This window comes from Salvelinus sp. IW2-2015, linkage group LG13 (genome assembly GCF_002910315.2).
Source record: "Salvelinus sp. IW2-2015 linkage group LG13, ASM291031v2, whole genome shotgun sequence".
In the NCBI taxonomy this organism is placed as follows: Eukaryota; Metazoa; Chordata; class Actinopteri; order Salmoniformes; family Salmonidae; genus Salvelinus; species Salvelinus sp. IW2-2015.
Window position 1 is genome coordinate 799,693 of NC_036853.1, and position 15,201 is coordinate 814,893.

The window sequence follows — 15,201 nt, forward strand, 5'->3', positions numbered from 1 at the left end:
ATTTGTATGACCATAACAAGATTCAACAACTGAGGCATAAACTGAACAAGTTCCACAGACATGTGACTAACAGAAATTGAATAATGTGTCCCTGAACAAAGAGGGGATCAAAAGTAACAATCAGTATCAGGTCTGGCCACCAGCTGCATTAAGTACTGAGGTGCATCTCCTCCTCATGGACTGCACCAGATTTGCCAGTTCTTGCTGTGAGATGTTACCCCACTCTTCCACCAAGGCACCTGCAAGTTCCCGGACATTTCTGGGGGGAATGGCCCTAGCCCTCACCCTCTGATCCAACAGGTCCCAGACATGCTCAATGGGATTGAGATCCGGGCTCTTTGCTGGCCATRGCAGAACATTGACATTCTTGTCTTGCAGGAAATCACGCGCAGAACGAGCAGTATGGCTGGTGGCATTGTCATGCTGTGGAGGGCCATGTGAGGGTGAAGGGAACCACATGAGGGAGAAGGATGTCTTCCCTGTAACGCACAGTGTTGAGATTGCCTGCAATGACAACAAGCTCAGTCCGATGATGCTGTGACACACCACCCCAGACCATGACGAACCCTCCACCTCCAAATCGATCCTGCTCCAGAGTACAGGCCTCGGTGTAACGCTCATTCCTTCGACGATAAATGCGAAGGAGACAAAACCGCGACTCGTCCGTGATGAGCACTTTTTGCCAGTCCTGTCTGGTCCAGCGACGGTGGGTTTGTGCCGGTGATGTGCCAGTGATGTCTGGTGCGGACCTGCATTACAACAGGCCTACAAGCCCTCAGTCCAGCCTCTCTCAGCCTATTGCGGACAGTCTGAGCACTGATGGAGGGATTGTGCGTTCCTGGTGTAACTCAGGCAGTTGTTGTTGCCATCCTGTACCTGTACCGCAGGTGTGATGTTCGGATGTACCGATCCTGTGCAGGTGTTGTTACATGTGGTCTGTCCTGTCTTCCTGTAGCGCTGTCTTAGGCGTCTCACAGTACGAACATTGCAATTTATTGCCCTGGCCACATATGCAGTCCTCATGCCTCCTTGCAGCATGCCCAAGGCACGTTCACACAGATGAGTAGGAACCCTGGACATCTTTTTTTGTTTTTTTTTCAGAGTCAGTAGAAAGGCCTCTTTAGTGTCCTAAGTTTTCATAATTGTGACATTAATTGCCTACCGTCTGTAAGCTGTTAGTGTCTTAACGACACTTCCACAGGTGCATGTTCATTAATTGTTTGTGGTTCATTGAACGAGCATGGGAAACAGTGTTAAAACCCTTCCCAATGAAGATCTGTGAAGTTAATTGGATTTTTACAAATGATCTTTGAAAGACAGGGTCCTGAAAAAGGGATACTTCTTTTTTTGCTGAATTTAGTCTACAACTAATTTTCAGTGAACCCGTTGAAGACCAACTACAGCCCCTTGGGCAAATCTAGTTTAAAATTGCTGACGTAAACCATATTAACTGAAACCACCATTTCAGTAATGGGTCAAAAAAGTCCAAGTAACAGATTTGATTAGTTTAGACATATGTATATTTTTTATATTTGAGTAGCATAAGATTAATTAAATCAATCGATGTACATGCAAAGACATAGATATTGGAACAAACAATTCTAAAAATCTACCTGCAATAGAGCATGCTGGGAAATATGATAATGATGGGTGTGGTTTTGTTTTAACACTGGTTATTAAGTTAACACTTACAGAGTGACTTTAACACCTGAATCAACACTAGAAATGTTACACTGAAAAATCAACACTTGTTAACAATTGTCTGTGTATATACATTGCACTTATCTCTATATACATAAACTGAAGTTCTAGTAGATCAATACATAATAAATTGACCAAATATTTCGGTTACAGTGTCTCTCTCACCACCATTGATATTGTTTTGAACTRATATTGGTGGTATATGTGAAATGAGTCAGTCAAGAGCATGTTATATGTCCTCCTCTTCTCCTGCTAGGCTCCTGTCCCAGCCCTAGTCCAAGGGTTAAGCTCTAGTCCCAGCCCCAGTCTAGTCTAGGGGTTAAGCTCTAGTCCCAGCCCCAGTCTGGTCTAGGGAATAACCTCTAGTCCCAGGCCCAGTCTAGTCTCGGGGTTAAGCACTAGTCCCAGCCCCAATCTAGTCTAGGGGTTAAACTCTAGTCCCAGCCCTAGTCCAGGGGTGTGGTTTGGGGCAACAGTGTTCAACCAAATCACTCTTTCTATGCCGCCACAGGGGTGAGAGAAAGTCTGAGCTGGAAAAGAGACAGAAGCGTGTCAAAATCCACAGCTCTGAGAATGCAGAAGTCACTGCAACACAAATATGCACAAACACACACACCTCACTATTTGTAGACCCCCCCCACACCCCTTCTTGTTCCCCTCTGTCTTCCATCCAGTGGCGTGAAATTTGTTTCCTGCTCCATTGACCTTGTCCATCCTTTTACCCACGCAGGAAAGGAATGCTAAGGAATAGGACAGCAGTAATATCTCAGCCAGACCAAAACATAAAACAAGTGCTTGACGCAGTAATATCTCAGCCAGCCCGAAACATAAAAAAAGTGCTTGACATTCGCTAGATCGACACTCCTCTTTCTGTTCTCTGCCCATCTCAAGTTTGTCTGAGAGGGATGGCCTGTAGGTGGAGTCCTTGGCTGCTCTCTCTGTTGCAGTCCAGTCTCWCTCTGCCTGCTTGGAGACTTAGCGTTGCGTAGCGCTGTGGGAGTGACTGTGGYGACCTGCGGCGGCGGCGACCGTAACCCTGTGAGCTGATTTTGTCCTCCGGGGCTCTGTTGACCTTTAACTTGTTGTTGAGGATGTGTAGCCGATGGACCAGGTCTTGCAGGCTGCATGTTCCCAGAGAACAGCCTGGTCTTTTCACTGTCACACTGGATCTTCTGGACCTGAAAGAGAAAAAGATCAAGAGAAGAGATTTCTGAAGATTGACTGAAATGAACTTGACCAAAAACCATTCAAATGTGACCTTTTTATATTAGTAAAAAAAAAAAAATGTAAACACCAGGGTGACCATTATTGAAATAATACCTGGAATGAAATACTGAGTGGTCTGTCTCCTCTCTCTGCCCTGGTCCACTGAGAATCCCTGAKTCCACTGAGAATCCCTGGTCCACTGAGAATCCCTGGTCCACTGCAGAGCTGCTTTGGAAATCTGCTCTTGTGCGGCTCTGTAACCAGACTCTAAATCTTCCACAGAAGAGAAGGCATGGTTAATGCAGAAATAACATACTTCCCCCTAGACACATCAAAGACAGAACGCACATCTCCTATCCAATAATCCTGTACACTCTATAGAATTAGATGGTGGCCACCGTTCGTCAATCAGTTTACCTCTTTTTCATGTTGGAGTTGAGGTCAACTTTGGTGCCTTTCACCAGAGGTAGAACTGTGCCTTTCACCAGAGGTAGAACTGTGCCTTTCACCAGAGGTAGAACTGTGCCTTTCACCAGAGGTAGAACNCCAGAGGTAGAACTGTGCCTTTCACCAGAGGTAGAACTGTGCCTTTCACCAGAGGTAGAACAGTGGCTAGAACACACCCGCAGATGATGGTTTGAAGAGGCACTTTCATATTGGCTGGAGCCTGTGAACAAGAATGGAATGAAAAAACGTGATTTATATTTAAATAGTCTCATCTACTTGTGAGAAAGGTAAGAATTATCTCCTGGCTCCAAAAGTATACCTGGATTATAACGTGCTTATATAAGAGGGTCCAAAAAGCAGGTTATTTGAACTCTGACCCTCTTCAGCCCCTGGTCATTAATTTGCCCAATATAATATCTGGACAAAAACAGTTCTGAGTATTGGCTCATTTCTCTGGAATATCATACATTATATATGGATGAGAGTGACGAGTCATCTCCTTCAGTCTTCTTCTGTAATAACAATATAATAAGAAAATTGCACTGCTGCAGACAGACAGAAAACAAAGATAGCACTCCCTACATTCCTGCCTTGACTTCAGAGAAAACCAAAATGATCTGATACAAGAAAATATACATTCTCAAATTCAAATGGCAGATTTCACTTACCTCAGGCTCAAAACAATTCACTTCACTGGGAGGTTCACTGGGAGGCTGCCAGTTGTATAGATCTCTTCAGTTACTCCTGGGTGGGTGCTTTATCTAAGGCTGTAGTTACCTATTTGTCTGAGTGTACACAGTCAACGTGAGAGGCTTTATAGGGGTGGGTGGGAGGGACTTATACCTTATTGACAGTCAATGTGGGAAGGGCTTGTCTATGTGACAACTTTTATTGTACCCATCCTATCCAACAGACTGTGCATGGTGAACCATGGCAGGCTCATGAAGCCCATGTGATGTAACAAAGCTATTACAGAACAGAAAGAAACACAACATGCAACAACATTCAACGATTCTACTGAGTCACAGTTCATTTAAGGAAATCAGTCAATTGAAATAAATTCATTAGGCCCTAATCTATGGATTTCACATGACAACCATCTGTTATTTGTTGAATTCTTTGGTGAACAAAAATATAAACGCAACATGTGAAGTGTTGGTCCCATGTTTCATGAGCTGAAATAACAGATCCCAGAAATGTTCCATACGCACAAAAATCTTATTTCTCTCAAATTTTGTGCACAAATTTCTTTACATTCCTGTTATTGAGCTTTTCTCCTTTGCCAAGATAATCCATTCACCTGACAGGAGTGGCATATCAAGAAGCAGAGTTACAGGCTTTGGTTTTTCCATTTATGTTTTGAGGTTGGACTTTGGCACGTGTAGCTCATTAGCACGTAGGGTGTCACCTCGTTAGTCAGTATGTGTTACACCTGTGCTGGTTGCCRTCTCGTTAGAGGAAAGGTTTTTCAGCTGTGCTGGCCCAGGTGCTATTTAGGAATGGCTGGCCCAATGATCCAGATGTCCTGAGAGATGGGGAGTGTCAACGCCTTTAGTTGGCGTGCCCTATTTGATTTCTAGAAAAACATTTATTTGTCAGATTTGGTTTTCTTCCTGTCTTTAAGTTTGGTGTGGGTTTTTCTTTTGTTTGCCTCTTCTTTGGCAAATGTATTGGGTGCTCATGATGAGTGTCTTTTAGGTTCCAGTTGTAGTTGCTAGTCAACTAAAACCCCACCTGTTTATTTTGGTTGTTGTCAGTGACTCTTTGTTAGTTCCCCATTCTTGCTTGGGAACGTAACAATGGCATGATCATTACACAGGTGCACCTTGCGCTGGGGAAAACTAAAGGTCACTCTAAAATGGGCAGTTTTGTCACACAACACAATGCCACAGATGTCTGAAGTTTTGAGGGAGCATGCAATTGGTATGCTAACTCCAGGAACGTCAACCAGAGCTGTTGCCAGAGAAGTGAATGTAAATTTTTCTACCATACGCCACCTCCAACGTAATTTTAGAGAATTTGGAAGTATGCCCAACCGGCCTCACAACCGCAGACCACGTGTATGGCGTCGTGTGGGTAAGCGGTTTGCTGATGTCAAAGTTGTGAACAGAGTGCTCCATACTGGCTGTGGGGTTATGGTATGGGCAGTCATAAGCTACAGACAACGAACACAATCGCATTTTATCAATGACAATTTGAATGCATGAAATTACCGTGACGTGCTCCTGAGGCCTAWTGTGAGGCCCATTTTGTTAAAGGTACAGCTTATGTGACCAATAGATGCATACAGTTGAARTCGGAAGTTTAAATACACTTAGGTTGGAGTCATTAAAACTAATTTTTCWACCACTCCACAAATTTCTTGTTAACAAACTATAGTTTTGGCAAGTCGGTTGGGACATCTACTTTGTGCATGACACAAGTCATTTTTCCAACAATTGTTTACAGACAGATTATTTCACTTATAACTCACTGTATTACAATTCGAGTGGGTCAGAAATGTACATACACTAAGTTGACTGTGCCTTTAAACAGCTTGGAAAATTCCATAAAATGATGTCATGGCTTTAGAAGCTTCTGATAGGCTAATTGACATAATTTGAGCCAATTGAAGGTGTAAAAAAGCCAGACTACGGTTTGCAACTGCACATGGGGACAAAGATTGTACTTTTTGGAGAAATGTCCTCTGGTCTGATGAAACAAAAATAGAACTGTTTGGCCATAATGACCATCTTTTATGTTTGGAGGAAAAAGGTGGAGGTTTGCAAGCCAAAGAACACCATCCCAACCGTGAAGCACGGGGGTGGCAGCATCATGTTGTGGGGGTGCTTTGCTGCAGGAGGGACTGGTGCACTTATCAAAATAGTTGGCATCATGAGGCAGGAAAAGTATGTGGATATATTGAAGCAGTATCTCAAGACATCAGTCAGGAAGTTGAAGCTTGGTCGCAAATGGGTCATTCAAATGGACAATGACCCCAAGCATACTTCCAAAGTTGTGGCAAAATGGCTTAAGGACAACAAAGTCAAGGTATTGGAGTGGCCATCACAAAGCCCTGACCTCAATCCTATAGAAAATTTGTBGGCAGAACTGAAAAAGCGTGTTTGAGCAAGGAGGCCTGCAAACTTGACTCAGTTACACCAGCTCTGTCAGGAGGAATGGGCCAAAATTCACCCAACTTATTGTGGGAAGCGTGCGGAAGGCTACCCAAAATGTTTGACCCAAGTTAAACAATTTAAAGGCAACGCTACCAAATACTAATTGAGTGTATGTAAACTTCTGGCCCGCTGGGAATGTGATGAAAGAAATACAAGCTGAAATAAATAATTCTCTCTACTATTATTCCGACATTTCACATTCTTAAAATAAAGGTGATCCTAACTGACCTAAGACAGGGAATTTTTACTAGGTTAAATGTCAGGAATAGTGAAAAACTGAGTTTAAATGTATTTGGCCAAGGTGTATGTAAACCTCCGACTTCAAATGTATGTGTATTTCCAGTCATGTGAAATCCATAGATTAGGACCTAATGAATTCATTTCAATTGACTCATTTCTTCATATGACATGTAACTCAGTAAAATCAATGAAATTGTTGTGTGTTGCATTCATCTTTTTGTTCATTATAATGTTTACATTCTGTCATAAGGAGCACATGTTCAACTTCATAAAAAACASGAATGTCAAATGGTCCCGTACAGTCAAAATCATGTTTTTAATCAAATTAGATGATATTTGGAGTAAACCAGATCAAAGTAGGATGACAAAAAATCATTGTTGCTGCTACATTGATGAAGTTTGATCATAAAGTGAGTGGTCCCCTCTCCCATGTCAAACACGTGGATTCAGGGAGGATTATTAATACAGCAATGGTAACATCTTATGTGTGCAGCAGGGAGTGGCAATTGAATGCAAGTTTAACATTTCAATTGTTGAAACATTTCTAGCCCGTCTATCTATGGGTAACAGGGTTGACATGATATGCTCAACCCTCTAAATTTTCCACCACAAAACACAGAAAATAACCAAAAACGGTAGAACCAGCTCAACCACTATTTAACTATTAGATATTCAATGTTTCTTTTGAAATACATATTTAAGAAGTAATAGTTTCAACATATTAAAACGAGAGTTCTGTTTATGTAACAGGGTTGACCTTAAAATCTTCAGAAATGACTTTGTCAAAGCTACAAAATAACTAGGACTTTACAATTAGGGTGAAAACAAAGTATTTTGGGGGGTTAAGTTGGTTAACAGAGGGACATGTCAAAATGCTGAATTTTGGCACTTTAGTAAGTCTATATTCATATTGAAAATCTGATTTATTGACTTCTCTATGTGGTCTATAGTAAAGGGCACTTAATTTAATATAGCAGGCTTTTAAATTGACATATTGGTGCACAATTTCTCTTAAAATATCAAAGGGATGCAAAAAGCACTAATTTCGTGGAACGCCCCATATACAATATGAGAGTGACATTCATATTGACACCCAAATAAGTAACACTTTTGTTACAGGCCACTCATTGTCGTCAGTTTTCACACAAAAAAACCCTAATTGTACTGTTTCTGTCTTGTAACTGGTAACTTCTGTGTTACATGTGACAGAGCTCTGACTAGAAGTTCATTGCCACTGAGTCAGGAAATGGTTATGAGCCGGAGGGATAATGGTTTAGTCTGACCCCAACTATTTTACCCACCTAGACATTCTCGCAGTATTCAAGGAATGTTAATTCTAGCTATTTCCAATACCAGTTTTTAGAACCAGATGTCAATGATAGGCCTATTTTAGGATTCAGCACAAACTTAAACTCATTACTGCTCATTAAAAGTAATTGTAAGGCAGGGATTTAATCCGATCGTGTTTTGTCTGCAATTGATTTTTTAAGGCAATGTTCACGAATTCGCAGAGACCACATAAACAATAAACGCTGCATATTTCGGAAATTACCTTTCAATGGTTCATTATCCAAATCCAGTGGGATTAAATCCGGGCTAAACCATAAATCGTTTGGGATACCCAACTGATGATTGGCTTTCGGTTGCCGAAGCATGCTGTTATGGTCTCATTTTTTATTCACTGCAATTAAAAACATTGGTTTTGATTGCCAATCTGTGCTCATGCGTAGAACACTCATGCATATTCCCTCCGCAAGGCAATCAAACAAGCTAAGTGCCAGTATAGAGACAAAGTAGAGTCGCAATTCAACAGCTCAGACACAAGGGGTATGTGGCAGGGTCTACAGTCTATCACGGATTACAAAAAGAAAACCAGCCTTGTTTGATTGCCTTGCGGAGGGCTGGTTTTCTTTTTGTAATCCATGATTGACTGTAGACCCTGCCACATACCTCTTGTGTCTGAGCTGTTGAATTGCGACTCTACTTTGTCTCTATACTGGCACTTAGCTTGTTTGATTGCGAATGCTGCCATCAATCCACGGTTTCTGGTTTGGGAATGTTTTAATTGTTGCTGTGGGTATTAAGTTGCCGATGCACTTTCTAATGAACTCGCTCACCGAATCAGCGTATTCGTCAATATTGTTGTTGGACGCAATGCGGAACATATCCCAATCCACGTGATCGAAGCAGTCTTGAAGCGTGGAATCAGATTGGTCAGACCAGCGTTGAACAGACCTGAGCGCTGGAGCTTCTTGTTTTAGTTTCTGTTTGTAGGCTGGATGCAACAAAATGGAGTCGTGGTCAGCTTTTCCGAAAGGAGGGCGGGGGAGGGCCTTATATGCGTCGCGGAAGTTAGAATAACAATGATCCAGGGTTTTACCAGCCCTGGTAGCACAATCGATATGCTGATAGAATTTAGGGAGTTTTGTTTTCAGATTAGCCTTGTTAAAATCCCCAGCTACGATGAATGCAGCCTCAGGGTGTGTGGTTTCAGTTTACATAGAGTCAGTAAAGTTCGTTCAGGGCCATCGATGTGTCTGCTTGGGGGGAATATATACGGCTGTGATTATAATCGAAGAGAATTCCTTGGTAGATAATGTGGTCGACATTTGACTGTGAGGAATTCTAAGTCAGGTGAACAGAATGACTTGAGTTTGTATGTTGTTATGATCACACCACGTTTCATTGATCATAAGGCATACCCCCCCTCTTCTTACCAGAAAGATGTTTGTTTCTGTCGGCGCGATGCGTGAAGAAACCAGCTGGCTGCACGACTCTGTTACGTCTCTCGAGTGAGCCATGTTCCGTGAAGCAAGAACGTTACAGTCTCTGATGTCTCTCTGGAATGCTACCCTTGCTCGGATTTCATCAACCTTGTTGTCAAGAGACTGGACATTGGCGAGTAGTATGCTAGGGAGTGGAGCGGATGTGCCCTTCTCCGAAGCTGACCAGAAGACCGCTTCGTTTGCCCCTTTTTTCGGCGTCGTTGTTTAGGGTCGCCGCTGGGATCAGATCCATTGTACTGGGTGGAAGGCAAAACACAGGATCCGCTTCGGGAGAGTCATATTCCTGGTCGTAATGATAGTGAGTAGACGTTGCTCTTATATTCAGTAGTTTCTCCGACTGTTGTAATGAAACCATAAGATTACCTGGGGTCCAATGTAAGAAATAACACGTAAAAAACATATAAATACTGCATAGTTTCCTAGGAACGCGAAGTGAGGCGGCCATCTCTGGTGCCGTCGCGGACAGATTCTTGCTCCAGACAGACTAAATAACTTTTTTGCTCGCTTTGAGGACAAAACAGTGCCACTGACACGGCCGCTACCAAAACCTGCGGGCTCTCCTTCACTGCAGCCGAGGTGAGTAAAACATTCAAACGTGTTAACCTCGCAAGGCGCGGCCAGACGGCATTCCCAGCCGCGTCCTCAGAGCATGCGCAGAACCAGCTGGCTGGTGTGTTTACGGACATATTCAATCAATCCTTATCCCAGTTGCTGTTCCCACATGCTTCAAGAGGGCACCATTGTTCCTGTTCCCAAGAAAGCTAAGGTAACTGAGCTAAACGACTTCCGTCATCATGAAGTGCTTTGGGAGACTAGTAAAGGACCATATACCTCTCACCTACCTGACACCTAGACCCATCCAATTTGCTTACCGACCAATAGGTCCACAGACGACGCAATCGCAACCACACTGCACACTGCCCTAACCCATCTGGACAAGAGGAATACCTATGTGAGAATGCTGTTCATCGACTACAGCTCAGCATTTAACACCATAGTACCCTCCAAACTCGTCATCAAGCTCGAGACCTGGGTCTCGACCCGCCTGTGCAACTGGGTACTGGACTTCCTGACGGGCCGCCCCAGGTGGTGAGGGTAGGTAACACATCCACCCCGCTGATCTCACACTGGGGCCCCACAAGGGTGCGTTCTGAGCCCTCTCCTGTGCTCCCTGTTCACCCATGACTGCGTGGCCATGCACGCCTCCAACTCAATCATCAAGTTTGCGGACGACACTACAGTGGTAGGCTTGATTACCAACAACGACGAGACGGCTACAGGGAGGAGGTGAGGACCCTCGGAGTGTGGTGTCTGGAAAATAACCTCACACTCAACGTCAACAAAAAAGGAGATGATTGTGGACTTCAGGAAACAGGGAGCACCCCCCTATCCACATCGACAGGACAGTAGTGGAGAGGGTAGTTCGTTTTAAGTTCCTCGGTGTACACATCATGGACAAACTGAATTGGTCTACCCACACAGACAGCGTTGTGAAGAAGGCGCAGCAGAGCCTCTTTAACCTCAGGAGGCTGAAGAAATTCGGCTTGTCACCAAAAGCACTCACAAACTCTCAGATACACAATCGAGAGCATCCTGTCGGGCTGTATCACCGCCTGGTACGGCAACTGCTCCGCCCACAACCGTAAGGCTCTCCAGAGGGTAGTGAGGTCTGCACAACGCATCACCGGGGCAAACTACCTGCCCTCCAGGACACCTACACCACCCGATGTCACAGGAAGGTCATAAAGATCATCAAGGACAACAACACCCGAGCCACTGCCTGTTCACCCGCTATCATCCAGAAGGCGAGGTCAGTACAGGTGCATCAAAGCAGGGACCGAGAGACTGAAACAGCTTCTATCTCAAGGCCATCAGACGGTTAAACAGCCACCACTAACATTTAGTGGCCGCTGCCAACATACTGACTCAACTCCAGCCACTTTAATAATGGGAATTGATGGAATTTTATGTAAAAATTTATCACTAGCCACTTTAAACAATGCCACTTAATATAATGTTTACATACCCTACATTACTCATCTCAGATGTATATACTCTACTCTATACCATCTACTGCATCTTGCCTATGCCGTTCTGTACCATTACTCATTCATATATCTTTATGTACATATTCTTTATCCCTTTACACTTGTGTGTATAGGTAATAGTTGTGGAATTGTTAGGTTAGATTACTCGTTGGTTTTATGCTTGTCGGAACTAGAAGCACAAGCATTTCGCTACACTCGCATTAACATCTGCTAACCATGTGTATGTGACAAATAAAATTGGATTTGATTTAGAACATTTGAATCATTTTGTGGTCCATCCCATTTTTCCGAAGCAACCTCAGGTCTTAACAACCTGCCACATAGTTCATCTAATTAGTCAAGGACTAAATAGTCCAGAAGTTAGTAATCTGAAGTCAAGCAATGTCTCAGAAATATAATTATTTATATATCTATATATATACATTTTTATTAGAAATGGCCCTAGTCTTGACGTAATTTAAGATGTATTATGATTCAGAGTTAGTCAGACTTTTTCAGACAACATTCACTGCAACATGTTCAGAATTTAAAATAGGCAGTTCATTTTCTGTGGTTATGACAACGGCACGTTAAGTGCTCTATTATGTACTGTGGATGTAATTTAAACAGGTGATAAGAAGCGGTGAACGTGCCAAATGACATGTATGGTCAGTCTGCACACTTTCCACAAAATAAAAGTGATTTGAAACCAAATTGCATGCACTTCGTTTCTACAATGTGGAGATGAAAGACATTTAGAAAGAAATGCTATTGCTTATTTCAATAGGTTGTATTGTGCATAACAAATTCTATTTACTTAATCAATCAATCACTCAAACAATCAAATGTATTTATAAAGACCTTTGTACATAAGCAGTTGTCACAAAGTGCTCCACACTCACATAATTCTTCTGTTGAACAAGGCAGTGTAAATGTAAGGCAAGTCAATGTGTTCACTAGTAAGTTGGCCAAAGTTGTTGAAAATATTTTTGTTGCATTTTGGTGGGCATACAGTACCAGTCAAAAGTTTGGACACACCTACTCATTAAAAGGCTTTTCTTTATTTTAACGATTTTCTACATTATAGAACAAGAGTGAAGACATCAAAACTATGAAATAACACATATGGAATCATGTAATAACCAAAAAAGTGTTAAACAAATCAAAATATATTTAATAGTAGCCACCCTTTGACTTGATGACAGCTTTGCACACTCTTGGCATTCTCTCAACCAGCTTCATAAGGTTGCATTGAAATGCATTACAATTAACATGTGTGCCTTGTTAAAAGTACATTTGTGGAATTTCTTTCCTTCATAATGCGTTTGAGCCAATCAGTTGTGTTGTGACAAGGTAGATGTGGTATACAGAAGAGAGCCCTATTTGGTAAAAGACCGTCCGTATTATGGCAAGAACAGCTCAAATAAGCAAAGAGAAACGACAGTCCATCATTACTTTACATGAAGGTCAGTCAATCAGGAAAATTTCAAGAACTTTGAAAGTTTCTTCAAGTGCAGTCGCAAAAACCATCAAGCGCTATAATGAAACTAGCTCTCATGAGAACCGCCATAGGAAAGGAAGACCCAGAGTTACCTCTGCTGCAGAGGATAAGTTCATTAGAGTTACCAGCCTCAGAAATTGCAGCCCAAATAAATGCTTCACAAAGGTTAAGTAACAGTCACATCTCAACATCAACTGTTCAGAGGAGGCTGCGTGAATCAGGACTTCATGGTCGATTTTCTGCAAAGAAACCACTACTAAATGACACCAGAGTCATTTCTAGCCACCCGATAAAGGGTCTGAATGGGAATATCTTGAATCGTCATCATGGATAGCGAGACCTACTATTAAAAGCTATCGTTGAAAAGCTGAGACTCTATTGAACATGCACATGTAACATGTTTTGCTCTATGACGCTCAAAAGCTACACAAGAGTTGTTAGAACAGGGGTGTCAAAGTCAAATGGACGGAGGGCCAAATAAAAAATTTAGCTACAAGCCGAGGGCCGGACTGTTCGAATGTTCATTGAAMWTTTTTTAAATGACGCATATAGTCTAGTGAACCTAATTGAACCTACTGAAAACCTAACAAATATATTCCAATATGATCAGATAAATAAAGCAATATTTTCTTATGGCTCTGTCAGTAATCTTTAATTTTCAACAGACACAAAAGACAAATTTCCTTTATATAAAAATCCCCATAACATGAACATTAAATGAAAGAAACCGGTATTCAAGGCACCATCAGTAGCCTAATATTTTCTATTTTAGCAAAAGTGGGCTAAATTTACTTCAAAGAAAAAAAAATAATAGCAATTTTCTATCATCCACTCAACTGAAATATTTTAAAATATAATTGGATTGAAATACAATAAAATAAAGTGCAAAAATCTATTAATCAAAAACAAACACTTTGTTTAAGGAGAAGTAACATGCAGTGAAAACAATATTAAACTTTAACTTTTAAACTTGAACTGAAGTAAAAAACTCTAAATATGTGATTGCACAGTAATGTTCACTGTTTTGAGGTTGAGGGTGATACTTGGTGTGTCCCATCTTTTCCACAAGTTCATCAATGTTCGGGTAAGGCTCTGAGCTGAGGAAATCCTCAGAATTGAGTGGAGGTGTTCAGCAGTAAGTCGACTTCTGTGTGATGTTTTGTTCAGGTTCATCAAAGAAAACAGTTGTCACACAGGTATGTGCTGCCAAACATAGACAACGTTTGAGCAGCCTGGATGCGCAGCTGGGCATTGTGTCGGGGAGGAAACGGGCGAACTCCGCAGCACCCACTGCCGCATATTTTGCCCTCAGTGCATCATTGCATTGAGGTCAATCAACTCCATTTGGAGGTTTGGTTGTGAGCTTTCCAACGTCAACAGCAAATGGGTTACCGAGCAGTTCCAACCTGCTTTTTTGTGCTTCAAAGTCAGCAAATCGGCGTCGAAAGTCAGCGGCAAGCATACCTATTTTATCAGCCAACTGGGTGCGTCTCGGAACGCACTGGTAGAGAGCTTCTCTTTCATGGTCTGGCAGCTGGAAAGTGGCTCAAATTTTCTTTCCGCATCTGCGTCTCCCACAGAGTCAGTTTTGGTTTTAAATGCCTTCACTGTACTGACATATCAGAGATGACATGATCCCGACCCTGCAGCTGCAAGTTCATTGCATTCAGATGACTCGTAATGTCACACAGAAAGCCATTTCACACAGAAAACATTTCGTCTCGGAGTTGTGTTGTGTCTTTCCCTTTGCTGTCCAAGAACAGACAAATCTCCTCACGAAAGCTCGAACATCTTTTGAAGCACCTTTCCTGCTAGCCATCGCACCTCTTGTGTGATAAGGCAAATCACCATGCTCGTTTCTAACTCCGTCAGAAATGCCTTGAACTGGCGGTGATTCAAACCTTTGCTCTGATAAAGTTACTGTGCGCGTGATGATGCTCATTACATGCTCCATTTTCAGGCTTTACCGCACAACGCTTCCTGGTGTATGATACAATGATAAGCTGTCAGTCACCTGTCGCGTTTTCTCTTGCATCTTTCCCGTATCTTCGCCACCAGTCCGCTCCTGTGTCACACATCGCAGGTGCTCCGTCGGTTGTCAAACCCACGAGTTTTTCCAAGGCAGCTCCATCTCA

At 42.4% G+C, this 15,201-nt stretch overlaps 1 protein-coding gene across 1 annotated transcript; it reads right to left on the reverse strand.

Annotated features, from left to right (window-relative positions):
- Window positions 1–3,439, reverse strand: LOC111971962 (pro-adrenomedullin-like). The gene is made up of 3 exons (XM_070446051.1): window positions 3,325–3,439; window positions 3,022–3,180; window positions 1–2,879 (listed from the first exon to the last, which is right to left on the reverse strand). Exons 1-3 carry the CDS (start codon window positions 3,333–3,335, stop codon window positions 2,588–2,590), a joined length of 462 nt encoding a protein of 153 aa, XP_070302152.1. The 5' UTR covers window positions 3,336–3,439; the 3' UTR covers window positions 1–2,587.
- Window positions 3,440–15,201: the final 11,762 nt, after the last annotated feature.